General features: G+C 47.6%; 1 protein-coding gene across 4 annotated transcripts in view; it reads left to right on the forward strand.

Annotated features, from left to right (window-relative positions):
- ATP2B4 (ATPase, Ca++ transporting, plasma membrane 4) overlaps window positions 1-17299 on the forward strand; it is a 95896-nt gene that overhangs the window by 58600 nt on the left and 19997 nt on the right. For all 4 annotated transcript variants that reach the window (XM_008584245.1, XM_008584242.1, XM_008584243.1 and 1 more), the window contains exons 3-15: window positions 3028-3225; window positions 3851-4108; window positions 4614-4739; window positions 5227-5352; window positions 6528-6563; window positions 8126-8287; window positions 10844-11058; window positions 11391-11633; window positions 12434-12675; window positions 13652-13883; window positions 14823-15002; window positions 15725-15812; window positions 16449-16555. In XM_008584245.1, the coding sequence (XP_008582467.1) occupies window positions 3028-3225; window positions 3851-4108; window positions 4614-4739; window positions 5227-5352; window positions 6528-6563; window positions 8126-8287; window positions 10844-11058; window positions 11391-11633; window positions 12434-12675; window positions 13652-13883; window positions 14823-15002; window positions 15725-15812; window positions 16449-16555 (2213 nt within the window). The remainder of the gene's footprint in view (window positions 1-3027; window positions 3226-3850; window positions 4109-4613; window positions 4740-5226; window positions 5353-6527; window positions 6564-8125; window positions 8288-10843; window positions 11059-11390; window positions 11634-12433; window positions 12676-13651; window positions 13884-14822; window positions 15003-15724; window positions 15813-16448; window positions 16556-17299) is intronic.

Here is a 17299-nt window from a genome sequence, read left to right on the forward strand (position 1 = left end):
AGGTAGAGCTGATAGGATTTCCTGACTACCTGGATACAGAGGATGAGAGAGAGAGGAGAGAGGAGAGAGAAGAGAGAAGGAGGGGAGACTCGAGGATGATAAAGTGGTAACATGTTAGCAGAGAGGGGCAGGACCACTTGCCCCCTCAGACGGGTGCTTACATAGACTCCTGGGGGTGGGCAGGGCTTCTTTAGGCTATTGGGATGCCCCTTATGATGAGCTTTGCCCTCGTAATTGTCTACTAACCCTTGTTAAGGAGGGAAGGGCATCTCCTTCCTTTGCATTGAATCCTGCTTCTTTGAGAAACATCCCAGGTACATTGATGGACTATCAGAGCTCCTGTCTCCCTTAAGCAAACCTGTTTCCCTTAAGCAAACCTGGCCTTCCACATTGGCACAGCTTTGCCATCTCTGGTCCCTGGAGAGGAAGAACCAGTGGGGCCCTGCGCCTTGGCAACTCTGCCTCTGCTGCCTGAGATCAAGATGCCCTGCCCGGAACACTCCTTTCCCAGGCCCTTGCTTTTCTTTCCTACAGGGCATCTGACTTCTCAGGGTGGTGGAGGCGGGGAGCCCCTGGGAAGCAGCCCAACTTGCTTCTAGTGCTTTGGCCAGCCTTCGCTCCCCTGCAGAGCTCAACTGTGCCACCCAGCTTGAGCCAGGGTGATATACTGGGCACTGGTAGGCAGGGGGCCCTGAGTAAGAGCATCAGACACCAGTTGCCTAACCAGGTCCCTGTTTCTCTCTCGTAAGCACTAATGAGTGAAAGTGGTCTCAAAAAAGGGCCTTCCAATCCCAACTGCATAAGTTTCGATGCCAGTTCATCCCCGTCGCCCACTTTACCTCCATGCAGACCCCCACATTTACCTTCCTAGACAGATGAGAATCTCCAACACCTCTCTTGATGCTTTTGCTTTTAGGATGGGGAAATGGAGCCCATCAGGGTCACAGACCCTTCAAACCCATTCTGTGCAGACTGGGTCACAGACCCCTCATATGCAGGTCATGAGCTAGGTAATTAGAAAAGATCCTGGGAGCCGTTGGCAAGGTTGATGTGCTTTATTCGGACATGAGCTCAGCCTCCAGCAGATCAGAGCCATTGTCTTTTATATTAGAGTCAGATACCCAAGGAACACATGGGCGAGTCAGATAGCCAAGGAACACCTGGGCGCACATGCGCAGTTAACGTATTTACATCAGACAGGCTGAGTCCTGCTCAACCGGTATGAGGTGAGGGAGCCTGACCAGTCTGTCTCCATTTTCCTCACAGAGCCCATCTCAGAGCCTGCAAACAAAACTCTCTGGGGTACCTATTTTCCCACTTTCAAAATCCTTCTGTCCGAATGTCTTCCTTAGGTCTAACCTAAATCTCTTGTTTTGCCATTTAAGGTAACTCTTGGGTTCTGTTCAGTGGAGATGGAGAGCAGACGTCTGCCCTCACACCAGGCCCCCGTTCCTTCCCACAATGGAATAGCCCTCCATGTTGACTAAAGTGTGAAGTGTGAAGAATGCTCTGGCAGCACTGGCTCCATTGTGTCCTTGTGGCCTCAGTCACCTGCTTGTCCTTGCTCTCTGTGTGGTGCTCAGTTGAGTATCCCCTTCTCTGATTCCGACCTTCCTCAACTGTTGACCTTTTCTAAGGCAAAGGTTGTCCCTCCCTGCCTGTGGGGAACCCATGAAACAGGCAGCAGCAGCAGCTTCCAGTGCCAAAACCAGGACTAATTTGCTGCAGCATGTAAACTGCTCGATGAATGCCAACCGGTATTAATTACCACGTTAGGATTTTCCCTTTCCCTTAAAGAGTAACCCCCCAGGGTCTGATACAGGGGCCTAAATATAAGGAAGACACTGTGGTTAATTCTATCTCTCGTCCCTCTGGGAATGTGCCTAAGATGTGTGTGTGGTGTATGTGTGGTATTGTATGGTGTGTGTGGTGCGTGTGGGGTGTGTGGTACGTGGAGTGTACGATGTGTGTATGGTACGTGTTCTGTGTGTTGTATGTGTGGTATGTGGTGTGCGTGTTGTGTGTATGTGTCTGTGTGGTGTGTGCGGTATGTGATATGTGGCGTGTGTGGTGTATCTGTGTTTGGTATGTTTGCACATACATGTGTGTTAATACTAAAGGATGCTGGTAATCAAGGACTGGGTAGTATCTAAACGTGTTGTGTGTATGTGTCTGTGTGGTGTGTGCGGTATGTGATATGTGGCGTGTGTGGTGTATCTGTGTTTGGTATGTGTGCACATACATGTGTGTTAATACTAAAGGATGCTGGTAATCAAGGACTGGGTAGTATCTAAAATCTTTGTGGCTTCACCTTTCTTGTTCTCTTTTTATTCAACCTGAATACCAGTACTTGTCTTAGTAACTAGTAAGTACTTAGCTCTTGGTAGGATAGTAGTACCTCTTAGTGGGGGGGGGGGGGTGGAAAGGAGGGGCAAGTGTTTTTAAAGGTGATGCCCACAAGTTGTGTTTTCAAAGCTTCTGCTCTGATGATGATCTCCTAAGCTTCCAGAACTTGGAATTGGGACACGTGGGTGGGCTCTGCCTCACCATATGACCTTGAGCAGGTAGCTTGTTCTTTCTGGCCTTTGTGTGTGAGCCACTGGTTGGAAGTGAACTCTGTATTTAAATCATCACCAGTATTTACATGTGAATATGAGAGAAAGTTCTGTGTGAATTCTAAAGTACATTTAATTGCTTATGTACTTAGAGCTGGAGCCCAGAACATACTCAATGTGAAGTAGATGAAATTGTACATCTGGGTTAGCTTATCCTGATTACTAAGAGAAGTGAGTGGCCTCTATGGCCAAATAGTCCCACTCTGATCATTTTTAGGCTGTAAGTTCTGTACCCCATGAGTCCTGGGCAAATTGAGATAATTACCCACCCAAACTGGATCTTGTACTTGGGGAGATCAAGAGGCAAGGTTTTTTTTTAAGGGGTCTTTTTTTAAAAGAGGTCTTTTAAGTGCCTTCTTCTGTCATCCCCCTTTTTATCTCACATATTTATTCCCTCCTATCTTCTTTTCAGGTCTATCTGGGAACCCTGCAGATCTGGAGAAACGTAGGCAAGTGTTTGGACAGAACCTGATCCCCCCCAAAAAGCCCAAGACCTTCTTAGAATTAGTGTGGGAAGCCCTTCAAGATGTCACACTCATCATCCTGGAGATCGCAGCCATCATCTCCCTGGTCCTGTCCTTCTATCGCCCCCCTGGTGAAGGAAGTGAACGTGAGTATCCTTAACAGCTCAGCTTGATTCCAATCTGGGTTTTTCCACCTGCACCAAAAAGCATGTAGTATTGGTGGTTGACAGGTTATAGCTTAAACCCGTCCCCCCATTATCCAGAGTGGGCTCTCCAAAAGAAACCAACTAGTAGTTAGTAAGCTATTCTTCCTACACATCCTTAAGGGTTTTTTCCCCCTTCTCCCATCAAATCCTTGTTCAGAATGTCACAGATCCTCTACCCTTACCCAACCAACAAAGCCCTGCTTCTCAAAGTGCCCCCACCAGTTGTCCAGCATTATAGGAAACAGCCATGGGAGTCTGGCCATCATAAGTTGGGAATCATAAGTTCTTTACCTGTGACTTGCTTATAATTTGCATTGACATATTTTCTGCTATTTAGTCATTTACTTCTTTCGGATTAACATAAATAGTTATACTGGCGATGAGACAGCATTCAATCCTGCTATCCTCTGATATCCTCAGACGGCAACTCTTCTACCCAAGAGTTTAATTTTCTGTTATTCTTTCTCTGACTTTCCATTTTGGAAGAATTGTACAAGAACTACCCTCATTTCTTAATGTCAGCAAAAGCCCTTCAGTGACTATTTCTCCCCCTTTCCTGGGATAGGGTGTGCTCAAGACATAAGTAACCCAGAAGATGAGGGGGAAGCAGAAACTGGCTGGATCGAGGGGGCAGCCATCCTGTTCTCAGTGATCATCGTGGTGTTAGTGACTGCCTTTAATGATTGGAGCAAAGAGAAGCAATTCCGGGGGCTGCAGAGCCGCATTGAACAGGAGCAGAAATTCTCCATTATCCGAAATGGCCAGCTCATCCAGCTCCCGGTGGCTGAGATTGTGGTGGGTGATATTGCCCAAATCAAATACGGTGAGCACTCCACGTTTCTCATACCTATGCCACCCCTCCTCCCATCCCCCCACATTGGAAGGGTAGGTCCTTTGGCATGAGGGAGCTGGGAATTGCTGAAACCCCAAAAGATAAGACCCCAAATTCTGTTAGCTTCTAGGTTAGAGTTGAAGGAGTTTGTGGGAAGGAATTTCAAAGAAAGCAATAGCAAACTCTCCCAAAAGATTGTCAGACTTGTACCCTATGTGTCTTAGGGTTAAAAGTATATAATATCCAGGCCATGGGAGGGTGTTTGGGGATGAATAATAGTTTGAATTTATAATACCTAGAAAGGAATCTTGTCCCAGGTTGTACAGAGCTTAAGTTGTCGTTTAAAGTCTCTCCAGATACTCCCTGGGCCAGTGCCCTCTACGTAGGACCCATGGGAGCAGCCCTGAGATAGGGTTGAAGGGTTTGGAGTTCTCCACCCTCTGCCAGGCTCTTTCCTGCCCTCCTTCACTGTTCCCCCTTCTCCCTTGTGCACTAGGTGACCTGCTGCCTGCAGATGGGGTCCTGATCCAGGGGAATGATCTGAAGATTGACGAGAGCTCTCTGACAGGGGAATCAGACCATGTCAAGAAGTCCCTGGAGAAAGACCCCATGTTGCTCTCAGGTATCCTCATCCTCACCTGGTAGCCCCTGGCCACCCAAGTTCCCATTCTCCCTCTCCCTACACAGCCAGGCCACAGGATGTAGACCCTGCTCTCTCTTCTGGCTCTATCCCATGTCCTTCTCTTGGGTTCAGCCAGGGCAGTAGCATATTGGTGGGTTGAATACAAGGATATCAGACAATCTAAAAGAGGTTTTCTAGGAAACAAGAGCTGTAGGGGCCTTGGAGGGGCTCTGCTGTTTGGGGGTAGGGGTTGAGGGGGAGGGATTGCCTTAAAGCAGTCAGATTCGTTTTTCTCCTTACCTCCAATTTGCTTGGTCTGTTTTAAATGGGCCCAACTCTTGATCTCTTACTACTATCTGCTAAATATATCATTATGGGTGGTGGGGAAAAGAGGGGCTATTTTTTCTTCTAAGGTTGTCTTTCACACCAAATCACGGCCAGATATAAAAAAACAACATTCCTTCCCATCTTCTCCTTTCCTATATAGGGACCCATGTCATGGAAGGTTCTGGCCGGATGGTAGTGACTGCTGTGGGTGTGAACTCCCAGACCGGAATCATTTTTACCCTCTTGGGGGCCAGTGAGGATGAGGAGGAGGAGAAAAAGAAGAAAGGTAAGGAACATGTGGAACGAGATTCTCTTTCCTCTCATCCCCGTGGACAAATTAGGAAGCAAGGGAGCAGATCTGGATGGAAAACCTGATTGGAAGAATCTGCTGGAATGAAGAGAGCAGATATCCCAAACTCCTTGCCTACAGATGTAAATCCTGGCTCTCCAGGGAGCTCTGATGAAAACTAGATCCTGGTTCTAGTCTCCCAAATCAGGTTGCATTTGAGCCTTGACTCCCATGCCTACTGGTGGGGTATAAAGGGATGTTATAAAGCCTGCCTAAAATGAGCTGGCTAGGTGCTCTAGCCCAAAATGCCCTCTGCTGACCACTCCTCCTCCCCTAACTTTTTTCCTTTGAAGATGGAGGATTAAATGAACTATAAAGGCTAAGGGAAAGTGGGCCAGAAAAGTCAAATGGATTCCTGCTGGAACTGTGGGCTCTCGGTGGAAGAGAGACATGGCTAGGAGAGTGGGAACAGAGATGTATATCCACCTGAGGTTAGCCCAGTCTTTGCCATTCACTTATTCCTGAAGGGAGGAATAACAAAAAGGAGAAAGAGAAAAGATGCTAAAACCAAATCTACACCTTTCCCTAAGTATTCCTTCTCCTCTTGGAGGAGAGGAGGATTTCTACCACTTGTCTGGAGAATCTTGAGCTGTTTAGTGGTGGGCAGTTTATGAAAAGGAAACAAAACACATCCTTCTCGGGAATGAGACTATTCGTTTCTGCAGCTACCTGCAGGTAAATAAGGAGGAAGCTTTCCTGGTGCTGTTGAACTGCCATCGAGACACTTTTGAGGGCCTTTGCCGTCCAGCAGAAACAGTTCAAACCTCTTGCTCCCTCACCTCCACCCCATTTTCCCAAGCCATGCGACTCAGGCCGGGAGCATCATCCCAGCAGCAACCGTGCTCCAAGAAAAAGCAGCTCACGTGTTCACTCACCTACGTGTACACTCGCGTGAGCATTATAGTCAATATCCTAAGGATCCGTTAGCGCCTCTAGCAGGAATAAACAAAAACAGAGATGTGAGCTTCCTTTACATTGATTTCTCTTCCCTGCAACCCACCCTCCTTGCTATAGCCCGTCTGGGCTCTGAGCAGGACCAACAGATTGGATATCTGATCTCTTAATAGACACTTTGGGTCTCCACCCCACTTTTTTCTTTCTTGTTCAAACAGGTAAAAAACAAGGAGTCCCTGAAAATCGCAACAAAGGTAACCTCTCCACCCACTCATTTACCATCTCTACCTGCCCACGCTCAAGCCAGACCTTTCCAGGCCATCTGCCTTCTCCCTTTTCCTGTCCATAAATCTGTTATCTGCTGCTGTGGCCCAGACGCCTCATCCTGAGGAAGGTGCAGAGATTTGGGGGTGTTTTCAAGGTCCCAACCCCAGTCTGAAATGGAACAACAGCACCCTCTGCTGTTGGCTCACAAAACCTCATGTGAAGATTTCTCTTGGGGGTGTGTAGGATTGATCTGCTCTTCCCAGAATACTGAACTCTTTGCTTCGTTACCCTCGGCTGGATTTGAACACCAGTGGTCATCAGTGCCTGGGTTAGAAGACTTCAAGGCCCTCGTGGTGAAGGCAGTGGGGGTGGGCAGTCCCTGCACCATCCTCTTGCTGGCTTCCTCATTGGTGTCTTCTTCTGGTCTGGATTCCTTCTCTGCTGGTCTTTGCAGGGGTGCTTGGAGAGAGCCCTTTCTCTGTACCTCTCTCCCCACCTCTTTCTTTGTTCTCTCCACAGTCTGTCTTCTTCCTTCTTATCTGATGTGTGTCTCTTTTCGTGGCTGTGTTTACATTCCGTCTCTGTCTTGTTTGTGCGTCTGACAGCAGAGACAGTATCTCAGGAAGGACATCCTAAGCAAGGGGCTGAGTTCTGCGGGGGTGAAGTTGGACGGGTGTTGGGAACCAGCAAGAACTGCTCTCTTGAGACAACTCCTGGAGATTTTATTTCCTTTGTAATCCACATCATTGTAGTCTTTAGAAATAAAGTCATCACATTGGAGAACCAGGTCTAAACAGAAATAATTCTTTAATTTTAGGTCTCTTTAACTCTTCTTTTAAAACAAGATGGATTTACATGTCTGTCTTTAAGCCTGCTTTCTCTTATTCCAGGGGCTCCCTCACACCAGCTTCTACCCTGTCCACCAAGACTAAACCCCAGGTCCCACTGTCCACCTCCCTACCTTGGTCAGACAGGGTAAAAAGTGGATTTCCTTCCCCTGTCTTTCTACTGATATAAAAAGGAGCTGGAAAATACCCTGGGCCTGGGGGTCTGTGTTTCTTCCTTGACAGTATATATATAGAGAGAGAGATGTACCTTTTAACAGAACAGGTTAGGACCCTTATACTCTCAAAACATCTGCCAGCCTTCCCCTTCAGCTCCTTTCTGCAGTAAAGATTCACTATTTTAAGCACTGAATCCTAGGGAGGATGGTTGCCGAAATAGTGCTTAGTGGCATGATTAATCCTCTTGCTGGAATAAACCTGGCATGGGGCTCTGAGTTGGTGCCAGGAAGCTGCCACTGAAGAGGAAATCATACCCTAAAAGCACCCCCATTTCATCTCCAGTTGTTAGACTATCATCCCAAATGCCCTAATAGAAGACAAAAGGCAAGTTTTTTGTCTGGCATGGGTGGGAGTGGTCAGAGCTGATGTTAGGGGTCAAAGGTCTATTCCAGGAAGAAGACAGAGGGTGTTTTGGTTTCCACCTGCCTGCCACTCAGTGCCACCACCTTGCCTGCTCACCTATCCTATTTGTGTGCTCACCCTAGCTAAGACCCAGGATGGAGTGGCCCTGGAAATCCAGCCACTCAACAGCCAGGAGGGGATCGACAATGAGGAAAAGGAGAAGAAGGCAGTCAAGTTGCCCAAAAAGGAGAAGTCGGTGCTGCAGGGCAAGCTGACGCGCTTGGCTGTTCAGATTGGGAAAGCCGGTGAGTGGGCTAGAGCCTTGTCGTCGTTGCCGTTGTTTACCAGTGCTGCTGTGCATCCTCACCACTGTGACCCCCTTCTTTCTACACCAACCAGTACCGGCAGAAAGAAGCTGAAAGTTCTGAGTGGCTAGTGGGGTCCTGCTAGCTGTGTCCCTGTCTCTGCCACTGTTTGGCTACTCCCTAAGCTTTTTCAGAGAGAAATGTTTTCCTGTGTGTAAGCGTTAAAGGCCCTGAGATCTCTTTCATCCAGACGGATGGGAAGTACCGAGCATATATCACAGCAGGGGAGATTTATGTTAGCAAGATGGAAGACTTTAACGATTGCTTGTCTGTCTCATGTTTTGGCTTATAAATTCCTTATAGATAGTGAAGGCTATGGTTTGCTCTCTAGCAATTCCTTGGCATAGTAGTAGCATCTGACCAAGCACAAGCAATACATGCAAAATAAAGACTGGAGGAAAACGGAAGACAGTGGTGAGAGGCACTGCGCAGAGGAGAGGTCACTAAACGCACTCTTGCACACAGTCTGAGGAGGTGGCTCCCCATCACTTACCTCTACAAGCTCCTCTCTCCCACCACCTTCTTTCAAGGGTAGGGGACTAGGGAGGTGGGAGGAGGGAACAAAAGGAAGATTGCTTCTTCAGTGGACAAATCCCTCAAGGTATAGTCTTCACCGCTGTTTATTTTCTGTTTACCACAGTCGTAACCAGCACATCTCTGTGTGTACAGTTCACCTGGAGTCTTGTTAAAGGGTGGATTCGGTTCAGGAAGTTTGAGGTAGAAGGTGGAGCCTGAGGTTCTGTATTTCTGCCCAGCCCCCATGATGCCAATGCTGCAGATGCACAGGGTAGCAACGGTCTTTGCTGCCCCCTGCAGCAGCCATTCTCCACATGTAGCTGTTTCCATTTAAATTAATTAAAATTACACAAAGTTAAAAATTCAGTTCCTCCGTCACCTTAGGCACATTTTAATTGGTCAGTAGTTAGATGTGGCTAGCGAGTACTGTATTGGACAGTGCAAATAGAGAACATCTTAAGCATCGTGGAAAGTTCTATTGGACTGGTTGACCTTGTGTCTTCATTCCATTCTAGTGCCCGGCTAATTTTGACTACCATGAAATCTCTTGCATATAAACTTACACGCATGAGATAAATTGCAGTTGCAGAATCAAATTATTGAGCTTGGCACACAGGTTTGCAACATTAAACAGACCCCACCGAATACTCCTATTGTTCTCCTAACCCCTGCCTTGTTCTTCTCAGGAAGTACAACTACGTGAAGCCTGGCCACTTGTCTGCTCTGCTGTTCTAATTCACATATCAAGCCTGGCCAGGACTGGGGCGAGGCAGGTGAGGTGCCCTCCACCTCCTGGAGAGTGAGCGCCTCCTGCAATCTTGTACCCCAGGTTCCTTGCTTCCTCACCTGACTCCCGGGCCTAATCAAGCAAAGTATAGAAAAATATGCTTTCATTGATATCATCACCTCCAGCCTTGCTCTGAGGCCCCTGAATCATCAGACCCTTAGGAAAAGCAAAGACCAAAACCAGACTATGGTTTAAAGCAGAGCTTTTGCCAAATATTGTGCCACAGATAGGTACAGGGTGCCTGGATAGTGATCCCTTTTGTCCTCAGAGTGGCCAGGCAGAACCCAGGGCAATCAGGGGCCCTAGGCTAGTTGTTCGTTGACATTGAGCAGATTCTTTCATTTACCTCAATGTGTAGGGTAACCAACTGTCCCAGTCTGCTTGGGACTTTCTCAGTTTTAGCACTGAAAGTCCCACGTTCCAGAAAACTGTTCTGTCTCAGGCAAACCAGGATGGTTAGTTGCCTTATTGGTGTGCCATACCAAAGCCGTCTCTGTGCTTTAGTTTCCTCATCTTTAAAAAGAGGATGAGACAGTGACCCACCTCCCAGGTTTGTTATGCGGTTGTTGTGAAGCACTTGCCTGGCCCGCACTGAGCACCGTGTAAATGTCTGCTCTTATTGGCATCTCCTATGTGTGCCATGTGTGCCATGACAGGAGAAAGGTTGAGAAGCATTGTCCTAAGGGCTAGTCGTGCAGATGATGTGCTAGCACCTCAGGCACATCGCTGTAAACAAGGCGTGAATTGTCCCACATCCACAGACCAGTAGGGGAGACATCAGAGTTGATGAACTACTGGGAAATGGACAAATACAGTCCAGTATCAACTGTGCAAAGAGGGAATAGAATCACAGAAAGCTGTTTTGGGAAACAGACCAATCCCCTTATTTATGAATGAAGAATTTGGTCCAGGAAACAGGCCCAGAGAGGATCGACGACAAGTCAAATCCACAAGTCGGGTTGGTGCTGTGCTGAGAGAAGAACCTGCGTCTTTGGAATATGAGACCAGAGTGTTTTCCTCTAGACTGTAATGTACAAGCAACAGAGAACGGGTGAGGGATTTCAGCATAACTTCCTGGAGATGGTGTTTTTAAACACTGGTAGCAAAGGCTGTAACTTATGCCAATCCATCTATGTCTAGAGCCCTAGGGGTCCCCTCCAGCCTGGGTTCATGTGACTCGTTTCCCTGGACAGGTCTCATCATGTCTGCCATCACAGTCCTCATCCTGATTCTGTACTTTGTGATTGACAACTTCGCTATACAAGGCAGAACATGGCTACCCGAGTGTACTCCCATCTACATCCAGTACTTTGTCAAGTTCTTCATCATTGGCGTCACTGTACTGGTGGTGGCTGTGCCGGAGGGGCTGCCACTGGCTGTCACCATCTCACTGGCCTACTCTGTGAAGGTGAGACTGGAACAGTACTGTCTCTTCCTTTAGGACAGAAAGCAGAGGGGAGGGTACCACGTAGCCATTGCTGAAAGTATAGGCCATTCTGTCCTCTACAAACTTTGGGTGGTGCGTCACAAGAGCGGAAGTCCCTGGCACTGTGGAAGGACCATCTCTATCAGTTGCATCAATGTTTACATAACCCAGTAGCATCTTAAGAGACTCACAAAAATAGTATCTTGTATTTCCAAGTGGGACTGAAGAATAAAATGTGGAGAGATGTTGGCTAGGAAAAGGCTTTTGAGCTACATTTGGGAGAGCCCTCAAGTCTTTTCTTTTCTTTTTTGTAGAAAATGATGAAAGACAATAACCTGGTGCGGCACTTGGATGCCTGTGAGACAATGGGCAATGCCACAGCCATCTGCTCTGATAAGACAGGCACATTGACCATGAACCGCATGACTGTAGTACAAGTGTTTATGGGGGGCACCCGTTACCATCAGGTCCCCAGTCCTGATGTCTTCCCACCTAAGGTCCTGGACCTTATTGTCAATGGCATTTCTATCAACAGTGCTTATACCTCCAAGGTTCTGGTAAGTTCTTCCTTTGCCTGGACACTTAAATTGGGTGGTTGGAACATTAATGTTCTCTGAGACAAACCCCTTATTGTTTATTCTGCCTGAATTGCCATCCCACATCCCATCTCTTACTCCTGAGTGAATACATTTGGGGTGAGACTGCAGAGTATCCATGGGAGTAGACAGGGGGTTGGAAGTGAGGGCTTGTAGAAATCTATGGCCAAGAAGTGCCCTCCAATTACCATATAAAGGCAATGTCTCTAAGGAGGAACCTCATGCTCATAGCTGAATTGGGCTTATCAGAATTAAATTACTCACTTTCCAGAAGCAAAGAGAGGGTGTTAGAATAAGACCCACATGGGGTGAGGGCCGGCCTGTGGCTCACTCGGGAGAGTGCGGTGCTGATAGCACCAGGGCCACGGGTTCGGATCCCATATAGGGATGGCTGGTTGCTCACTAGCTGAGCGTGGTGCTGACAACACCAGGTCAAGGGTTAAGATCCCCTTACCGGTCATCTTTTTTAAAAAAAAAAAAAAAAAAAACACTGGCTGAGCGTGGTGCTGACACATGGGGTGAAACACCAGCACCACCATTAGAGCAAACTACAAAATCCCTAAGCGCTGGATGGCTTGGTGATTGTGGTCACCACTGACCACTGTCTGTGCCTACCCTCCAAAAAACCAAAAAACCCATGCCATTTCCCCCATGGGCTCTGGGAATATATGTGAAAGTTTCGTAAGGGAGTTCATGCCTTCCTAAGTTCTCTTTCTGGTCAAAGCATCTTATTCAATAGTCCTGTGTATATTTTTTCTCAGCCTCCGGAGAAGGAGGGGGGCCTGCCGCGGCAGGTGGGCAACAAGACCGAGTGTGCTCTGCTGGGCTTTGTCACAGAACTGAAGCAGGATTACCAGGCGGTGCGCAACGAGGTCCCTGAGGAGAAGCTCTACAAGGTGTACACCTTCAACTCGGTGCGCAAGTCCATGAGCACCGTCATCAGGAAGCCCAGCGGAGGCTTCCGCATGTACAGCAAGGGCGCCTCCGAGATCATCTTGCGCAAGTAAGCACCCTTCCCCCCTTCTTCCCTTCAGGGTCCTCCCCTCAGGAAGGTCTGGGTGACGTGCCCCACGCTGAACCAGTCTGAATGATGAGCGAGCCATCCGGCCAGGAGGTGACATAATAAATAATATCTGAGCATCTACTCAGGACAAGCATTGTCTTTGAGTCCTATAGGTGGCTCATTTTATTTAAGCCTCACAACCCAGTAAGGTGGGTACTATTCTTCCTGTTTAACAGATGGAAAAACGGAGGAACAGGGAAATGAAGTGACCTGCTCCAGGTGATACCGTCGATAGTAGCAGCCAGGATTCAGACCTAGACAATCGAAGCTTCCATTTCCTAATCTGAAAACAGATAGTAATACGCCCACCTCACTAGGATTAGTGACTCAATGTACACAAAATCCTTGCCCATAGCAAGTACTAGAAATGTTAGTTCAGTGTTCCTTTTTCCTTCCCATTCTCAATTCTGATTACAGGGACGTTGCATAACTTGAAAAGAGGCTAGACTACCCACAGGTCATTAAAAGTTGACCCTACTTTGGTAAAGGACCAGTGTGGCTAAATTAATACATGCCCCAACTTGCTTTAGCCACCTTTTCATCAACACGTTCTTATTTAGCGCCCTCCCGTGCACTGCGCACTATTCTAGATACTGGGGATTGAAAAAGTCTCTCCGCCTTCAAGAAGTACAAAAAAAGCAGGTGATCTACAAAATACTCGGCGTTGCATTCACATATGGTAAGAACAGATGACATGGGAGCATCACACTCTCTGCCTACCTAGACCTTACTCCATTCACATGCCAGCCCCATCTTGGGAAGCGGGACTCAGCTGGGCAATGGATAAAGGAGATATTTGGCCATGGAACGGTGTCCTTAGGAATAATGCAGCATTGCCAAACTGTCTATAAATGACTGTAGACACATATCAAGTGGGAAGGAAGAAACACTGCTTTGTGACTGTGCTCCTCCCCAGGTGTAATCGAATCCTGGACAACAAAGGGGATGTCATGCCATTCAAGAATAAAGACCGAGATGATATGGTACGCACTGTCATCGAGCCCATGGCCTGTGAGGGACTTCGGACTATCTGCATAGCTTACCGGGACTTTGATGACACAGAGCCCTCGTGGGACAATGAGAGTGAAATCCTCACTGAACTGACCTGCATTGCAGTGGTGGGCATTGAGGACCCTGTGCGCCCAGAGGTGAGGCTTCGGCTTGGAGAAAGGACAAGAACAAACATGAATGGCAGTCTTCCAGTGGCCCCTGGCCCCTGTGCAGGCCCCGTGTGACCAGAAGGGAAGCCATCCAGGAGTCACAGGAAGTAGGGTCCTAGGTCCTGTTCTAGTTTTGACTCCAGGCAAGTTCCCTAACTGCCTCTCACTTACAGGGATAGATGTTTCTGGGCTTCCTGCTTCACAGAGCTGCTGTGCAGTGCCGACTTGATAGAAGGTGGGACTGTGAGGGCTCTTGCTGTCTGAATGGTGAGAGGCATAGGTTTTACTGAGCTTATTATTATTTAGTTCTTAAGAATAGTCAAGAGGCAGAATTAACTGGGACACCAACTTTGTCTTTAGCCACCTTCTTTCAATCAACGCATTCTCTTTTGAGCACCCGCTGTGTGCTGAACTCCTATTCTAGGCACTAGGGGATTGAAAAAGTCTCTGCTTCTGAGAAGTTCAGACACATGGACTATTAATTGTTGAGGCTCAGAGGCATGAGAGGGCACCATGCATTTGGGAAACTAAAAGAGTTGATATGGTTGGAGCATGGGCCAGGTGGGTGGAGAGTGGTAGAAGCTTCTTCTGGAAAGGAAAGCAGTGGCCACATCTCAAAATGCTATCTACACCCTATTCCCAAGCCTGGATGGTAGGTGGGAGAGCAAGCTTTTACACCAGGCTCCTAAAGCAGATTTCCCTTTCAATTCATGGTACAATAAGGCAAATTCAAATGCGACTGTCATGGGATGGACAGAAGTGAGGTGGCACCAAGCAGTATAAAAATGACCAGACTTAGCCCCTGCTCCATGGCACTGCTTCTAGGGTGCCTCTCTCCTGTCCACCATGAAGGGGCAGCGGAATGGGGCAGCTTACCAGGTGGCCCCATCCCCATCTCTACCTTTCCTCTTTCTTCATTCTTCACAGGTACCGGAAGCTATTGCCAAATGCAAACGAGCTGGCATTACTGTCAGAATGGTGACAGGTGACAACGTCAACACAGCCCGGGCCATTGCCACCAAATGTGGCATTCTGACACCTGGAGATGACTTCCTGTGCTTAGAAGGCAAAGAATTCAACCGACTCATCCGCAACGAGAAGGGCGAGGTGGGTCCTGGGTGGGAAGAACTAGGGTGTCACTTGACAGGGGAAGGGCTGGTTCTACAGTAAGACATCTGGGACATATGGGAGAAAGGGGGTGTTTCTAAACTAAAAAATGTTCAGAGTGAAACATCCCTTTCTACCACAGGGCACAGATGGTAAAGTCGGGAGCTGCCTTTTTTCTCCTTATCTTCCTTCACAAGCTACCCTTTGAGACAGGTCACTAACTTTTCATATCTTTCTGCTTTTTCAGTCATGGGATAATTTTGTACTGATTTCCCCCACCTCACTCCTCCTATGTCACTACGCTGTGGGTAACAGTGGCACAGGTTTGTAAAAGGACATGGTCTTAGTGTGGAGCAGACCAAAGCTTCTTGGTCTATGTAGAAATAAAATCTAAGACCTCAGAAGCACCACCTGTTAGCCACCTTAGCCAACAGCTAACCCTGGCTCACCTCCTGTCAAGGGCCTACGAAATAGGGGATTGGCTCCCAGGCGACGAATTGGGAGGGAAAAGAAGACAAGCAAGGCCTCAATGGTTGCCATCAATGAATCCACCCTTGGAGACCGAGTTGGCTGTTTCCTCTCAAGTGGAGGCCAGGCTAACTCTTCCCCATGTGGCTGTGGAGTACCAGATCACCCAGAAGCTCAGAGGGTGTGGAGAAACAAGATTTCTCTGGATGGCTGTTCTGAGTTTGACTGATATAGGTGTGGTCTGGTGTTGGCAGGTAGAGCAAGAAAAGCTGGACAAGATCTGGCCTAAGCTTCGGGTCCTGGCGCGATCTTCTCCCACTGACAAGCACACACTGGTGAAAGGTGAGGTTGGCTCCCGAGTAGGTGCCTGCGATAGATGAAAGCAGGTTGGGGCGAGGACAGGTAAGACCATCAGCCAGAGCAACTCTCCTGTCCTGAATAGGGAGGTCCTAGGACAGCTCCCAGGCTAATGGGGAGAACATACAATTTTGCAAATATCTGCGCCCTTGGTGAGTGTGACACATAATAAAGTTGTTTGGGTTTTTTTAAATAAACATCGTCATACCTTGCTTGCCAATAGTACTGTGAACTAGGCAGAGCAGGTAAAACTGTTTCTATTTTGTAAATAAGGAAGTTTGAAGCTGAGAAGACAAGTAACTTACAAGAATTGCCCAGCTGGCAGGCAGAAGTGGTGCAGTCTGACCCCCAAGTCTCTGCCTTCAAATTCATCTGGTGCCTTTTCCACCAGACTTTATTGGCTCAGAGGATTACCCATGAAAGAATTTACTGCCCTTGGGCAGTTATTGTAGACTACCTCCAGCCTCTGGAAAAGGGAAGGAGAGAAGGAAGTAGAAGGGGTGGAAGGTTGCAGGGACAGGGAGGAAGATCAACAAAGCATCCTTCATGGGAAACACAGTGCTTGGCAAATGGCCTCAGGTGGCACTCATGAGCTCGTTTTTTTCATCTGTTTTTTCCCAGGCATCATTGACAGCACTATTGGGGAACAGCGACAGGTGGTAGCTGTCACTGGTGATGGCACAAATGATGGGCCTGCTCTGAAGAAAGCAGATGTTGGCTTTGCCATGGTAAGCTCAGCAGTGTCTGATTGCAAGCTGCCTTCTCCTCCGGGAGGCCAGGACAGGCTTCTGGGAAATGCTGCTACTTCCTGTACCTGCACATCCCATGGTGTGCTTTTTGTTCTAACTCCATCTCTCCTACTACCTACCTGACCAATAATAATATGTATAACAGGAGACCCATCAAGTATGAAGGATAGATGACGGAGGCAGGGAAATTATGAAGGATTATTACCCAGGAAAGCAAGACCAACTTAAACCTTTCCATGAACATGGTAATGTGGTCTGTCCAGGCAAACTATGGAAAGTTCACATTCAGTGTGGAACGTGTACTCTATAGCCAGCACTATTCAGTACCGTGCTCTTCACTTGNTATGGAAAGTTCACATTCAGTGTGGAACGTGTACTCTATAGCCAGCACTATTCAGTACCGTGCTCTTCACTTGGGCCAGGAGCATCAGGATCATTTAAAATCACATATTCCAAGGTTCCACAGATGGATATTCAGTTGGGTCTGCGGTAAACACCAAAAAAATGTTTGGGTTTTTTATTTTTAGCAGGCAGAGCAGTTTGTTTCTGATCTTCAGGGAGGTTTAGAAGCAGCCAAATTACAAAGGACTTCCTCACCCTCAGGTAGCTTATGATTGTAAGTCTCCCGTATACAAGGGGTCTCCAAAAAGTTCATGGAAGGATTCATATTATCTTTTAATTCAATTTTTCCACAAACTTTTTTTTTTTTTTTTTTTTTTTTTT

The sequence above is a fragment of the Galeopterus variegatus genome, unplaced genomic scaffold (genome assembly GCF_000696425.1).
Source record: "Galeopterus variegatus unplaced genomic scaffold, G_variegatus-3.0.2 Scaffold3189, whole genome shotgun sequence".
In the NCBI taxonomy this organism is placed as follows: Eukaryota; Metazoa; Chordata; class Mammalia; order Dermoptera; family Cynocephalidae; genus Galeopterus; species Galeopterus variegatus.